General features: G+C 39.0%; 4 protein-coding genes across 5 annotated transcripts; 2 read left to right on the forward strand and 2 right to left on the reverse strand.

Annotated features, from left to right (window-relative positions):
* Positions 1–324: 324 nt before the first annotated feature.
* Positions 325–6,526, reverse strand: colgalt1a (collagen beta(1-O)galactosyltransferase 1a). The gene is made up of 12 exons (XM_033971322.2): positions 6,162–6,526; positions 4,769–4,879; positions 4,570–4,690; positions 4,181–4,315; positions 3,893–4,097; positions 3,688–3,807; positions 3,027–3,103; positions 2,833–2,939; positions 2,427–2,559; positions 2,223–2,350; positions 999–1,205; positions 325–924 (listed from the first exon to the last, which is right to left on the reverse strand). The coding sequence occupies exons 1-12, from the start codon at positions 6,368–6,370 to the stop codon at positions 657–659; spliced, it is 1,821 nt and encodes a 606-aa protein (XP_033827213.1). The 5' UTR covers positions 6,371–6,526; the 3' UTR covers positions 325–656.
* Positions 6,527–6,832: 306 nt separating this feature from the next.
* pgls (6-phosphogluconolactonase) lies at positions 6,833–9,364 on the reverse strand. Its single transcript, XM_033970649.2, has 6 exons — positions 9,293–9,364; positions 8,812–9,087; positions 8,625–8,732; positions 8,435–8,536; positions 7,266–7,406; positions 6,833–7,153 (listed from the first exon to the last, which is right to left on the reverse strand). Exons 2-6 carry the CDS (start codon positions 9,073–9,075, stop codon positions 7,007–7,009), a joined length of 762 nt encoding a protein of 253 aa, XP_033826540.1. The 5' UTR covers positions 9,076–9,087; positions 9,293–9,364; the 3' UTR covers positions 6,833–7,006.
* Positions 9,365–9,585: 221 nt separating this feature from the next.
* Positions 9,586–11,192, forward strand: LOC117374504 (zinc finger protein 239-like). 2 transcript variants are annotated; one of them, XM_033970645.2, is made up of 4 exons: positions 9,586–10,016; positions 10,118–10,208; positions 10,284–10,377; positions 10,459–11,192. In XM_033970645.2, exons 1-4 carry the CDS (start codon positions 9,724–9,726, stop codon positions 11,136–11,138), a joined length of 1,158 nt encoding a protein of 385 aa, XP_033826536.1. In that variant the 5' UTR covers positions 9,586–9,723; the 3' UTR covers positions 11,139–11,192. The 2 variants fall into 2 exon arrangements, with proteins under 2 accessions (XP_033826536.1, XP_055079426.1); XM_055223451.1 differs by having other exon boundaries at positions 10,284–10,391; positions 10,464–11,182.
* A 359-nt stretch (positions 11,193–11,551) lies between these two features.
* ogfod2 (2-oxoglutarate and iron-dependent oxygenase domain containing 2) lies at positions 11,552–13,922 on the forward strand. The gene is made up of 7 exons (XM_033970647.2): positions 11,552–11,772; positions 11,927–11,983; positions 12,597–12,707; positions 12,773–12,872; positions 13,053–13,177; positions 13,283–13,540; positions 13,618–13,922. Exons 1-7 carry the CDS (start codon positions 11,641–11,643, stop codon positions 13,879–13,881), a joined length of 1,047 nt encoding a protein of 348 aa, XP_033826538.1. The 5' UTR covers positions 11,552–11,640; the 3' UTR covers positions 13,882–13,922.
* The last annotated feature ends 56 nt before the right edge of the window (positions 13,923–13,978 follow it).

Raw genomic sequence — 13,978 nt, forward strand, 5'->3', positions numbered from 1 at the left:
TTGGTGACTTAAATTAACAGCTGGGTGGATACAATTACACCCACGATGGGAGATCTACCCACTTCAGAGCAGAATCATGACTTTAATGCCAAACCTCAAACGATTTTTTATAGGGCTAAGTGTTCACACTAATCAACATGTGAAGAGTCTGGTCTGTTTTGAAAGGACTCCGCACACTCCCTCACATTCAGTTTAGTGCGCTGTGGTTTTTCACACATGTCAACAGCTAAATGACATCAGTAGACTGAAAGCAATATGAACTAGAATACTCAAAACGTGTGATACAAAGATAAATCTAGAAATATATTGTGAACAAGAGAAACTGTGTAAAAGTGTAATGGATTTATTTGAGACAGACATGCCTACATAAAGTCAGTTGTAAACCAAATAAATAGCATTCCAGTGAAATGTTAATCATGGAAACTGAAATGCAACGCAATCATGAAAACAACAAACAATGCTATTTCTGTATAACAGATATGGGTGGGCACTGCAAATGCCATTTTGAATGACAAGTCTAGCACCTTCATTTTTGTTTATAAAATGAAATAAACAATGAAAAAGTCACATTTTTAACAAACTCAGATCTCACATGACATGAAAAGGTGCACAAACTTAATGTGCCTTGCTTCTGCATATTTATGTTTCACATGTTTTCATAGTTCATCCCGGGCTGTGCTGTCGAGGGAAGACTGGAGCACGTCTGAGTTTTGGGCTTCTGTGCTGATCTCTGCCTGCTCCCCTGTCTTTCCTGCACGGGCCCTGTCCCAGTCTGTACGCACTTTGTCATTGTCCCAAACAGTGGAGGTCTCTGTGTCACTAACATAGCCATCTTCCCCGGTATAGTGCGTTGGATACACTAGAAGAGGCTCTGCGGAAAATGCCTTCAAGTCTCTGTTCTCAAACTGCTCCATGTAGTCAGACCTGAGAAAAAAAAACTAAATTAATTGCTGAATGCTTTGGTGATTTTGACATAAAAATGAATGAGTTGCACTTACACAGGATGTTTGTTATACATAATGGGTAGAAACTCATCAACGGGCAAAACCTTTGATAGTGGTTCTGCTCTTAAAAGCTTCTCAGCTCCTTGTAAGGACATCATATAGCCCAGGGTCCAATAGGAGTAGTCTGCTTCCACCAAGTTGTGTATATTAGGCACTGCTTTCTCTCTGTGATCAATTTGCATCCTCTTTCTGCCAATGTAACTAAAAGACACAAACACATAAAGACATTAGTCTGTACTTTGTCTTCTGAATATAAAGTACACTTTACATTATGCAGTGTAATGTTAATTCAGATAACTGAGAAAGAAATGACAATGTAAGTCATTAAATAAGACCTATTATACATAATTGTCTTTTCAGAGGTTTTAACCATGTTATAGTTGTTTCTCATTTACCCTCTTGGAAGTTGTTTTTGGAGTGATTTGTGCATGTTTAAGCAATCTTTAATCTATTACTAAGCTTATTTTCAAGACACTGTGTTGCCGATCAATCCCCATTGTCACCCCCACCAGCACACATCCACTGCTCTGCACTTACTTTGTTCTTCAATTTTATTTTCTTAATCAATGAGACGCGTACGATCGTCAATGATTTACAGCCATCTATAGGAGGGCCCAACAGCTCCACGGCTCTTTGTTGTGATAACCTCTATCGCAACGTCAGCTCCCGTCGGGCATTGCAGTTTTCTAACATGGAAGTCCGCTGACTTGTTACTTTTATTAAGTTGTTTTAGATGACTACTGAGATTTAAATTGTGCAAATTAAATAACATAATGATCCACAGGTGTCATAGATTATAACTATAGCAGACACAACACAGTAGGTCTTCTTCAACAGTGCACGTTACAAAGCATTTGGGGTGACAACTGACAGAGAAGCTACTGGCAGGGGCACCAGATTAGTACAGTCACACACATTGTTCACTAAGATTTATGTGAAAACAACTGTCTGACACTATTCCAGACAGCACATTTCCTGTCATGGTGCATTATAAGAGTGGGAAAAAAGCACTAAGCTAAGAAACAACTGCATTAGAATATCCCAGATAGTTGTTTCTGTGTCATGATGTAATATCAGAGTGAAGGAAAGAAATATGTGGGTGGGGATAACAGTTCAAAGTTAAATATGTTCATGATTCATGGTTTTAAGTCTAGACAAAAATACACAGTAAGACAAAGACAAAAAGCATGAATACAGTATGTTTGTGTCCAAGCTTACATGAGGTCCCAGTCTAAGCCTTCCTTCTCCACTTCACTCATTAGGTTCATAAGACGTCTTTTAAAAAACACCTCAAAACGCAGGTCATCCTCGATCACCAGAGAAGTCTGAAGACCCCGTTCAACAATCTAAAACAAATCATACACATCTGTTTTACTAATCATGATTTAAACTATTTCTGGTAAATACATAACGCATACAGACCTCCTTCCAGATGTTATAGTGAGAGAGGAAGCATCCGAGCTCTCCCTTGGTCAGAGGGCGGCCATGATAGGGGTCACTGTATCCAGGCAACATATGGATCCCCAGAGCCTGTACTTCACTTGTATTCATTGCCCTGAAAATTATATCAGGACATTATGACAAAACAGCTTTTTAATTTTGATATTTTAATGTTGTTTAATCAAGCATTAAAACACACACACGCAATTAGTTGTTTTCTCCCTCCAACAGTGTGCAGCTTCTAGTCCAGGATATACATATTGACTTGGAAATGGGTTTATGGTAATTTTTCTTCCCAAAAGGCACTGGTTTGTATATTTGGGCTTGGGACCAGCACGTATAGATCTATTGGCTTGTGAAAAATGTGACTTTGGCTTAAGACACTTACTTTCCATCAACAGCTGCAATGACTTTACAGTCAATCTCTTGCTGCTGCAATGTCCTTAACATGCGATCTCTGCGATCTGTACGCCTCTTTAAATTTATCATAAAAACCTGCACAGGAGTGAAATAAATACCAATAGTTTGATATACTTCTCAAAGCAAGCGGAGAAGGCGTTTTTCACATCTCTTTATACTCACCTCATCAAAGCCCATTTTGTCAGGTCGTTTAACAGGTGTTGGCAAGTACTTAGACGGCGTCACAGGAGGGTGGCGCACTGTTCAATGAGAGGGAAATGGAGGCAGAAATGGTCTAAATGCACTGAATGAGCTTGCATAGTGTTATCACTAGGCCTGCCACAATAATTACTATATTGATTTATCGTCTGCAGAGGGTTGAATAAGTCACTCTTATTGCTAATTATTGATTCATTTTGTCATTCATTTGTTGCAGCTCAGTCCTTTTAATGAGACTGTCTATTTAAAAATAGCGTTTACTGGGATTATCTACTTTTTATCTTCATATTTCTCTGGAGAAATATATCATGCTTTAAATCTGCTATGGTGACAGGCCTAGTTATCACAGGACAGAACAGTGGAAAGTAGAGATAATATCATATATAATAATAAAATATATATATAGTAATAAGATAACAATCCAACAAGATAATAAAAGTTCTTTCACATTATATTTTATAAGTAGAGTACAGTAATAAAAATAAATGCAAGAGCAGCTATGGTATTCAAGGTCTGCATAAGTCAAAATAGCTAAAAAAAACATGTGATGGACAATTGAAGTGAAATTGTTATGCCACATTGTTGCAGAAAAGCTAGAGTTACACACAAAATGTGTCAACCTTACCATTTACTTCAAGAACGGTATGTAGGAAACTGTCAGCCTCATCTTGCAGAGTATTATGGGATCGCAAAGGAACAGGGAAGTAACCATATGTTTCTTTGTTACATACAAACATCTGAACATCTAAATGCAGAAAAAGAACAAAAATGTTGGTTAGATTTCACAATAATTCAATGATGAAATGTTGCGTATTGTGTAGTGAACGCACCTGCCATTCGAGCTGAATAGGCAAATACAATTATGTCATCAAAAGCCCAGCTGTATTCTGGGTGTGGTGGATGAAAAGCCAGCTGTCTGGATGCCTCTTTCCTCAAGTCTATTAGAAACGTGGAGTGAACCATTGGCACAGCAAAGCAACCCTTTCGTATTTGCTTCCTCATTGGCAGGTAGGCCGGAGTGCGCTTATAATAACCCTGAACATACAGTTGATTAACAGTTAAGGTCACAATATGAAGAAACTAACTGAAGGGCAAAGCTAAGTGAATGCTGTGATTACCTGTGAGGTCATGCCACACCAGAAGTTTGAATAAGCAGCACGAGACTCAAGCATTGGAGCAACTATGGTCTTATTCTCCTTCATAAGCTTCCACAATACATCGGGATTAGTGATGAGGTTATCACAGTCCACCAACTGCAAAACATACAATACGAACATTACCAGATGTAATTATTTTTAAGGCCTAAGAAGGATTAAATAAACAAAGCTCGTCAAATACTCTCCTTCTACTATCCTTACACAAAGACTTCCATACTATTTGAACAGTTATTTTATTTTCTCAGCAGTTTAAAACATATTGAGCTAATCTTTGTAACTGTGTTGTGTTGTATTGTGTAATTTACATAAAAAAATAATTATTATTTTGGTTACTATAATTTTTTACGTACCAAAAAGTAGTCTGCCCACATCTCTCGTGCCGACTCCAAGGCTACCTGACGCAGCTTCATAACATGTTCATACCGCTGGTTTGTCCACTGCTTTGGCCCATCCTCTTCATCATCATAAAATCTACAACATTTATTTGTAAATTAAACTCTGGGGCTTTATCAACCAAAATGTTGCATTACTAACAGTAAAGGTACTGACTGGGGCTCTTCTTTGGGTCTCCACTCCACATAATGGTACAAGTGTTGGACTTTGGTGAGCCATTCACGTAAAATATCTGTAGTGTTGTCTTCATTATGATCAGTGGCCACCCTGAAAATAAAAATACATCAAAAACACATGGAGAATTGGTTGTAAGAAAGGCAGGCATTGCAGTGAGTTCAAGCAAAGTTAAAACATGATACTGCTACTTGGACAACAATAGCCGCATTTGTGTGTGTACTTTTCACAAGCCTTTGTCTTTTGCTTTGGGAACTGGCACAAGTGTTAATGATACTCTCTACAACATAAAAGGAGAGAAAGTCTTCTACATTCACAGGTTATGGTTTGAGCAATATCTTAAATTAAATGTTACAATGCCAAGAGTGAAACAGCAAAAACTATCTTTAGACTTTCATCCAGGTGGAAAACAGCCAAGTCAAAGTGTAGTTACAGATTTCACGTGCCTTCGTGAAAAGAATGGCGGCTTCTTGCTAAAACATCCCTGCCGTCTCTCCATCTGTTTGCATGACCCCACACACAACCCCTACAATGTTAATCTCAAATAAGTATTAGTATAAACATTATGTTGGCTTTCACTGTGCGGGGTATATGTTTAGAGCAGCTTAGTCAGCATATGGCTCAATGCTGCAAAGATGCATAATTGCAACTATAGAAGATTTAAGTGACAGTTTGTCCATTTCTGCATCCAGCATTTGGTCGGTTTACAAGAAAAGCTCCAAACCTTGTGTTCAGGGTTTATAACACTGCACTAGTGTTTGCATATTCCAAATAAAAGTTTGGTTTTAGGATTTTAGACAGTTGTAAACTAAACTTTATCTCACAAACGCAAAAAATAATCTATTAACAATGCAAATTTGAAATAAAGCAGCAAAATAAGGTGAAAGGGGATGGAGCAGTGGACAGCCTTTGTTTGCAAGTGTGTGTACTTATGTAAATGGTTGTATTTTATGCAGATTTTTAAAGTAAGCCTCATTGTTTTGTCGTTTTGTTGTTGTTTAATATAAGAAAAAATATTATAAGATAGCAACATAATATGCTGTTACACTGATGAAAAAATCCAAAAAAGACCCACCCCTTCCATCATCACTGCATGTTTGTTGTAGGAATGGCTTAAGACTTATGGGATTTTATGACCTGTTCAGACATGATCCAAATTTGTTAATATTTCAAATGTAAGTTCATACATAGGTCCATCCTCGTGTTCTCGTCCCCTCCCTTCCACGTATACAGATGCAGACACTACACATTTGTGTCTGTCCCCTTCCCCACTTTTTGGGAGAAGTCTTCTACTTCTCTATTCTCTTACCAGGTTTTGCGCAACGATGTTTGGTTTAACGTGCACAGATCATGGTTTTGTATTACGATTTCTTACCATAGCGCCATTCTGTCCTTGGGATAGTTTAGCTGCTCTATAGTACCGAGGAAATAAGGCAGAGAGTGCTCGGAATTTCTGCAGATGAGAGCGAGCAGGACCCGGGGAGCCAGCAGTGGAGACTCGGGGCTCCAGCGCTCCTCCGAGAAGTATCCGCTGGAAGGACCGCAGCATGACAGGGCCAGGAAGAGCCAGGCGAGAGCGTGCATAGCAAAAATAAACAACTAGCCCGGACCGTGACCGAACAAAAGAAACGCTCTTGGAAAAACTTAACACGCTTTACAAAACGCGGTCATCGTAGCGTATAAAAGCTTTGCCGCACCTCCTTAAAAAGTGACAACACTGCGCATGGAGCCTTAAAGGGGCGGTCTGTGGTTAAAGGGGACGGGCCCCTGGCTCTCAGTTTGAGTGTGAACATGAGCACGTTCTGTTCTTATATTCACAGAAATATATAATACACACGGACAAAAGGCCATATGGAAGTAGATTGAAATTACACTTGAATTTACAGAAAATAAAATCCACAACTTAAATGGACATTTTTATGAATGTATTTAATCTTATTTTTATGTACATATTAGGCCTTAGAGCTGTCAAAAATGAAAACAAATAAGAGTAATAAAATGGGGCATAGACACTAGTTATTATTTTATAGTATGGCAACAAGATAGAAAATGTAACTCAGTAGTAAATGCGTTGAATACTTTTAATGATATTTTAAAAAATTACAAACATCACAATTTTCTTACGTTGTAACATTATTTATCTATTTTACAGAAGAGGAATGTCAGTGCCTTAAGCTTACAGTTCCCAAGTCTAGAGTCAGTTATGGCCTGCTATTAGTGCTATAGTTTGGCCCCTGAACCAGGTCTTTCCACTTGTAAAGTTAAAGAGGCCGCAGCCGGGTCATCGACAAGCCAAAACAGCTCTCCATTCTCTGGGACAACACGAGCTGCTGGCAGTGCAGGACCCTCTCTACCCTCCAGCACTTCCTGTAAGAACATGGCTACAGTTTTAATTTTTAGGCTTCAATCATTTTTTTTTCCAATGGATGTGATGAGTTTTAATGTTATGGCATACATAACATTTACTGTTCTCACTTACCTTTAAAATGGGTGCTTTGTTCCCTCCAGTGGATACAAAAGCTGCACAGTGAGCAGCATTCACAATTGGAAAGGTCATAGTTACTCGCTGTGGTGGTGGTTTGGGAGAGTCACTGATGGGGGCCACAATCTTTTCAGTTTCCTAAAATAAGATAAAACCAAAACTCACCATCTATCACATTTAATGAGTACAGTCACCAAATGCAAGAGCCACAAACAACAACTACCCTGTAACAGTATTCCATGAGAATTATGTGTAACAAGCACTGGCATTCAACAGCCACAAGGTTTGACTGGGTCTATAAAAATCTATACGTACTCAAGGGAGTGTCTTGCAGTCTACAGAAAATATACATTTGTAAAATAGGGGACAAGAGACCACTTCAAAGCCCTAACTCCCACTTTGCCCTGATTAGTAGGTCACAGTCAAACATATGACTGAATAACATGCTTCATATTCTTACAGTGAAACAACCATGTTTCTATATTTTACAGAACTGTTGGCAAATTTGAGATGCTCTGTCGTTTAACATGTGTGAAGCATTTATAGACTTGAACCACACGCAAGAAGTAAGTTTTGAAAGAAAAAATAAAAATCTGTGAGTGGGAAATGAAAGCCTTAAATGAAAGCAAAATGTAGGTTGGGTCAAGATGTTGACAAAATGAGTACATGACTACATAAAAAATATGTTTTTTAATATAAGAACTTTGTATTACTTAGAATTTAATTAACCATAGCCTTTAACGGAAAATACAATGCAATACAACCCACTGGATAAATTTGATTTGAATGTAATAAGAAAAGACTAGCAAGTGTGTGTTTTAATTGTAAATTTACATAATTAATTCATTATTAATTCTTTATAGAACAATAACATGTGGATGTTACCCTGGTGTTGTTACACTGTTACATGGATGTGTAGATCATGTATTGTGGTTTATGATGTTAGGGGTTGACCTTCACTATGTAAAGTCTTTACTTTGTATAATGTATAATTTTAAAAAGCTCAGAGAAAGAGCCGGGGATATGCAGATTCAGCTCAGTAAGTAAATGACTTACAAACTGCCTAGTCAAACACTTAACTAGGCAGTTAGTAAAACATAAATCAAGTCCAAAACAAGAAAATTCTCACAGAAACATTAAGTGTTGCATTTGCACTTTGTCTTTACCCCTAAAAGAGGGTGATCTGGGAAGAGGGAACATGTGTGTCCATCAGGTCCCATACCGAGCAGTAACAAGTCAAACACTGGGATGATCTCTCCCGGAAAGGCCTGTGGGATTCAATAAGACATATAATAATGACATATGAGTACAAAGGCACTACATGGACTGGTGGTTAGAGTTTTCATTTCCTCGTACATCTTTAAGCTTCCTGCCATAATCCTCAGCACACTCAGCCACAGGTAGAGATGGATCTATCTTCAACACGCCACCATCTGCAATGTTGGCCTTAGAGAAAAGGGATTTCTGAAACAATAAAGAGCTTAGCTTACTTTCAGTTTAAAATGAAATGGCATAACATTTCAGTCCAGTTGTTCTGACCCACCTCGTACAGGCCACAGGTGCTCTCTGGGTCATCAAAGGGAACCAGTCTCTCGTCACAAAAGGCAAAGAGCCACTTGCTGCAGTCCAACTGAGGCAGAGCGAGCAGCTCTTTGCTCAACAAGGACACAAGGCTCGCTCCGGACAGGCCCAGGGTGAACCTGCCCCGGGACGAGATGGCCTTCTCTGCCCGGGACATTACCAGGCTGGCCAGCGCCGGACCGAGCTCTGCGGAGGACGGAAAAACGACCACTCTTCTGCCTGCCATTGTCACTGAGCACTGTGACAGGATGAACAGAGACGATGGAGCAATGAGGAGGAAGTGTTGACACAAGTGAAGTGAGGTGACTACTGTGTGCAAGTCTGTTATCTATGTAAAATAAGTTTAGGTCATAAATAACAAACACATTCAAATCATGATTAAATAAAATAAGTGCAGTGACATTTCTAAATTCATAGTATCAACAGCACGTCTATTAAATTACCTTAAAATCTTGTTTGGAGTTTCATGTGCTTTTCCAGTGCAATTATTAGTCGGCTAAGTTAATCCTATTTGCACTTCCTGAAACGACAACCAATCACAACATTTTCCACAGTGCGTGACGCTACTGAAGAAATGTTTATTCCAGAGTGACCAGTGATTACGGACAAAATTACATGACAAAATTATGTAAATTACCTTTGAATTGGAAGTATTTATTATATTTTTATTTTACAATTCACTAATTTATTTTTGTTGAAGAGCGACGCAATGCCTCCTCCTGGCCGACATGTGGAAGTCGCGGGTTAAAAATACAGAGGCTCATATTGCATGAATTTGCTTTTGCAGAAATTGTGATCATTGCTGCTGCTAAATCAGAGCTTTTACCAGCGCTCTAGTTTGGTTAAAGTGTTTTTTTTTAGCCCATTACACATCATGTCGGCGGTTTTCTCCTTTCAGAATCAGCTTTCTTCGATCATGGACGCGTTATCCAAAACTGCTGTGCTGGAGATAAGCAAACTGGTGGAGATCGAGTCCAAGATGCTTAAAATAGAAATAAACCGGGGACGGAATGAAATCGCCTCACTCACAGAGAAATTGCAGCTGATGGAGAAACTACTTTATATGGCGCAGAGTAATAGACAGGAGTCCTCGGCAGTAATGGTAAGAGGCGCGTCGGACAGGGGACTGGTGGTGCAGCCTGACAGGACAAAACCTGCTATAAACAGGTGAACCAACTGCATGAATAGGCTTATACACCCCGCACCCAAACAATTAAGACATATCAGTAATAGTTTCTGATAGTTATGGTATCTGTATTTGTTTACAGTTCACCAAATCCTGAGGAGAGTCCAAGAGAGACCATCACCTCCTCCACCGAAGACACCAACCTGCAGCAAAAGACAGAGCATTCTCAGTCTGTAGGTAAAATGATTATTTCTGATCATCATTGGATAGTATATCTCTAATACTATGAATGGTTGTGTTCTTGGCAGACTCAAAACCCAGTGACGGAACAGCCTGAACTAATTGTCATCAAGGAGGAGCCATCAGATGTAGAGTGTGGAATCTCTGATGAGAGAAGCACAGGTGAAAACAGAGTAGTGGCACAATGCAGAAAATGTTGTTTAAAACTGACTTAAACAGTAACAATGTGTTTGCTTCATTTAGGAAAGCCTGTGGTTGTGGATATACAGGTGAGCTCAGATGTAGCTCAGTGCCCCCGACCTGTCAGACTTGCTGCAAATCGCCAGTCTCCCCTCTTTACTGAGAACATTATTAAAGTAAACAATCAGACACCTCAAGTTGGAAGTGAAAGTGTGTGGAATTTACAGCTCTCTTCTGCCTGCACCAACCTGGAAAATGAAAAATCTCGAAATGCAGTTCCTCCCAGCAATATCCCAGGTAGGAATGTAAAGGTTCATAACCTGAGAAACTCCTCGACCAAAAGGTTCAGCTGTTTGCAGTGTGGCAAGAACTTCAGATGTTTCAGTCAGCTTGAAATCCACCAGAGGAGCCACACGGGAGAGAAACCATTTAGGTGCACACTGTGTGGTAAAAAGTATGCACAAAAAGGCCACTTGTACACACACCAACGCACGCACACAGGAGAGAAGCCGTACGGGTGTCCCATCTGTGGCAAAGGGTTCATCCAGAAGTGCACTCTGGACATGCACCAGCGCACACACACAGGAGAGAAGCCATTTGTGTGTATCAAATGTGGAAAAGGATTTACCAAAAACTGTAATCTGAAGAAACACCTCGCAGTTCATTTAGACACTTCTTTGCACATTTATGGAAATGATTCAGCAACAACTTTCAGTGGCTCATTTATCAATAGGACAACTTAGGACTTTTTTTTTGTTTGTAAATACATGTAAATAATAAAAGTTGTGTGAACATTTTCCTGTTGCATTGTATGTTTTTGTCTTAAAGGTACAAAATAGCACTGAAAAATATAACCTTGCTCAAAAACTGTACAGAATGAAAATATGCCATTTTAGTATCTTCGATTATGTTTTACAACCACCAGGTGGCAGTGCAGGAGGTTGAACAGTGTCGTTTCCGTTAATGCTGCAAAATAAAATAATTAGAAATATCAGAGTATTACAGTGTGTGCTCTTTTTAAATTGCATTGTATTTTTTTCAGTAAAAGTAACATAGATAGTGTATCTACAGTACAGCGTACTTAGATTAATCGCAAAAAATAATATTACCAAAAAAAAAGTAATTTACTTTGAAGAGCCCAAACCGGTAGTGTAAATTGTAAACAAACATACTACTTGGCGTTTGTTGAGTTTGTAGTTGCGTGTTTTCTTCTCGTTTTCTGTCAGTTTATCGTAAACTGCAGAAATGAATAGTGAAAAGGAGAAGAGGAAATTTTATTACTGTGCGTGCTTTACCACTGACAATATTTTTCTGGACGAGTACAAGGTCCATGTTCGTTTTGTGTCGGAGCAGCAGTTCAGACTGGACTACGGTCCTGTACGTGTTAGTAGGAAATATATGTAGTGTATTTAAGGAAACCAATGAGCTTTTGATGAATTGGCTTGTTTGTAAAATAAACAAATAACAATAATACAATACAAAAATAATAAATACACTTAATGCATGTAGTTCAACTGTTTGTTTTTTACAGGTGCTCCAGAGCTTGGGGTGTGTGACAGAGAAACAGTTTGAAGATGTCCTGGTTAAGGTATGTCTAGTAGTAGGGACTGGATGACCAGATTTTAAAAATAAAAAACTGGGGCACCCCAAGGTTGTGCTAGTTGGTAACATAAGGTTGGTAATTAAAAAAATGTGATTAAGGGTGTTATTATGAATATTATTTTGCACTCATTCCATTCATGACTTATTCATGATTTACTTACTAGTTGGTATATAATCTGACTTCAGACGGTGCAACTGAGTGCAATTATTCTTTTTATTTTTTATTTTTTTTGCCTTGCTCATTTTCAAACATGTTTTACTTTATTTTGGCTAAACAAGTGACAGTCTTTACTGTTGGCAGATATCAAATTGGTCAAAAATAGGGACACCTGGGATACATCTTGTGTAAAACCGGGACATGGAACACAGAGTTGACTGCAGACTGTTCTAGGAAAATTGGGAGGTCTGGTCACCCCAAGTAGAGACCATAAGCAATGTATAGTATAGTATATATTACAGCATATTCACACATTTCTGGCTGATGTGAACAGGCTTATAGATTGATAGACATTTGTCTTGTCTTATTTTAGGAAAACAGACTTCAGATTTGTATGATTAGTTAAAAATTAGAAATTATTATTGTTTCTTGTTTCTTTCAGATCTCTAAAGAAGTGGACAGACGAAAGAGTTTAGGAGTAACTTCTGCTGAACGAGCTGCTGCTATAAAAGACATTTACCAACCTCTGCACCCTCATGTTTATTACCTCCAGGTATCACTGCTTGTATGATTAGTACTAGAAAGCATAAATCCTAAAATCTTCATTTCATCTCACAGGAGTCTTTCCTTGCACAAAAATTCAAGCACATAGTGGAGTACTGCCGAGGCACCAATGCAAGCCAAGAGGGCTTATTGGAACTTTTAGATGAAGTGCCAGGTATGGGCAAAGTAAAACTTAGTGTGGCACAGATGGAATGTCTCCCTGTATACTAATTAATAGATAGGCCAAAGGAAAGGCAATTATAATTAATTTATAACCTAAAGATCATTGTGAACATGGTTGTTGTTTTGGATACAGAAAGCATTTCCAAATAAAAATAGCAAAATTTGTTCAAAGGTCAAAGGATTTATCGTTTCCCTGTATTTGAGAAACATTTTTGTGAAGAGCTGCTTGAGGAGCTGGAGCACTTTGAGCAGTCTGCAGCACCCAAAGGAAGACCCAACACTATGAACCACTATGGGGTAATTTGTGCAATGCATTGCAATGCACTGAAACTGTTCTAATTACAAGCAATGGTAAAAGAATACTAGTGATACTATGCCTGAATGTCAATTCCCTCAACACAGATCCTCCTGAATGAACTCGGTTTTGACCTGGGTTTCATCACTCCTCTTCGTGAGCAATACCTGCATCCAATCACCTCCCTCCTGTACCCAGACTGGGGAGGACACTGTCTGAACAGCCAAAAGGCCTTTGTGGTTAAATATGACATGCATGAGGATCTTGAATTGAGTTATCATTATGATAATGCTGAAATCACTCTCAATGTTTCTTTGGGTAAAGCCTTTACAGAAGGCAACCTTTATTTTGGCAATATGAGGCAGGTATGTCGAAATTATGCATCGCATATCGCATGTTCTTTTTATTTTGCACATTCACACAGTATTGGTGTCCTCTGCAGGTTCCTCTCAGTGAATCCGAATGTGTAGAGGTTGAACACAGAGTGGCTGAGGGCCTCCTGCACAGGGGCCAGCACATGCACGGGGCCCTGCCCATTTCCTCCGGACAACGCTGGAACCTCATAATTTGGATGAGAGCTTCTCAAGTGCGCAATAAACTGTGTCCAATGTGCCAAAGGAGGCCCTCTTTGATTGAAGGAGTGGAGTATGCTGATGGCTTCACCCATCAGAATGATTCTCTGCTCAGTGCTTGTTGGTTGGCATGATTTACAGAAAAAAAGTAAACTAAATGGCCTTTTTATACATGATCTTACCTTTGACCCCAAGCTGCATTTATTTGTTTACTACATTAAAATACACCTA

The sequence above is a fragment of the Periophthalmus magnuspinnatus genome, chromosome 8 (assembly GCF_009829125.3).
Source record: "Periophthalmus magnuspinnatus isolate fPerMag1 chromosome 8, fPerMag1.2.pri, whole genome shotgun sequence".
In the NCBI taxonomy this organism is placed as follows: Eukaryota; Metazoa; Chordata; class Actinopteri; order Gobiiformes; family Gobiidae; genus Periophthalmus; species Periophthalmus magnuspinnatus.

Excerpts from the sequence above, each read along its gene's own strand:
- colgalt1a (XM_033971322.2), bottom strand. The coding sequence starts at position 6,370 with ATGCACGCTCTCGCCTGGCTCTTCCTGGCCCTGTCATGCTGCGGTCCT. Across the intron at positions 4,691-4,768 it reads AGACCCAAAGAAGAGCCCCA|ATTTTATGATGATGAAGAGG; the intron begins GTCAGTACCTTT and ends TAAATGTTGTAG. Across the intron at positions 2,351-2,426 it reads ACTATAACATCTGGAAGGAG|ATTGTTGAACGGGGTCTTCA; the intron begins GTCTGTATGCGT and ends GATTTGTTTTAG.
- pgls (XM_033970649.2), bottom strand. The coding sequence starts at position 9,075 with ATGGCAGGCAGAAGAGTGGTCGTTTTTCCGTCCTCCGCAGAGCTCGGT. Across the intron at positions 7,407-8,434 it reads CAGATCACCCTCTTTTAGGG|GAAACTGAAAAGATTGTGGC; the intron begins GTAAAGACAAAG and ends ATCTTATTTTAG. Across the intron at positions 7,154-7,265 it reads ACAAAGCACCCATTTTAAAG|GAAGTGCTGGAGGGTAGAGA; the intron begins GTAAGTGAGAAC and ends ATGTTCTTACAG.
- LOC117374504 (XM_055223451.1), top strand. The coding sequence starts at position 9,724 with ATGTCGGCGGTTTTCTCCTTTCAGAATCAGCTTTCTTCGATCATGGAC. Across the intron at positions 10,017-10,117 it reads ACAAAACCTGCTATAAACAG|TTCACCAAATCCTGAGGAGA; the intron begins GTGAACCAACTG and ends ATTTGTTTACAG. Across the intron at positions 10,209-10,283 it reads AGACAGAGCATTCTCAGTCT|ACTCAAAACCCAGTGACGGA; the intron begins GTAGGTAAAATG and ends TGTTCTTGGCAG.
- ogfod2 (XM_033970647.2), top strand. The coding sequence starts at position 11,641 with ATGAATAGTGAAAAGGAGAAGAGGAAATTTTATTACTGTGCGTGCTTT. Across the intron at positions 12,708-12,772 it reads CTCATGTTTATTACCTCCAG|GAGTCTTTCCTTGCACAAAA; the intron begins GTATCACTGCTT and ends TTCATCTCACAG. Across the intron at positions 13,178-13,282 it reads ACACTATGAACCACTATGGG|ATCCTCCTGAATGAACTCGG; the intron begins GTAATTTGTGCA and ends CCCTCAACACAG.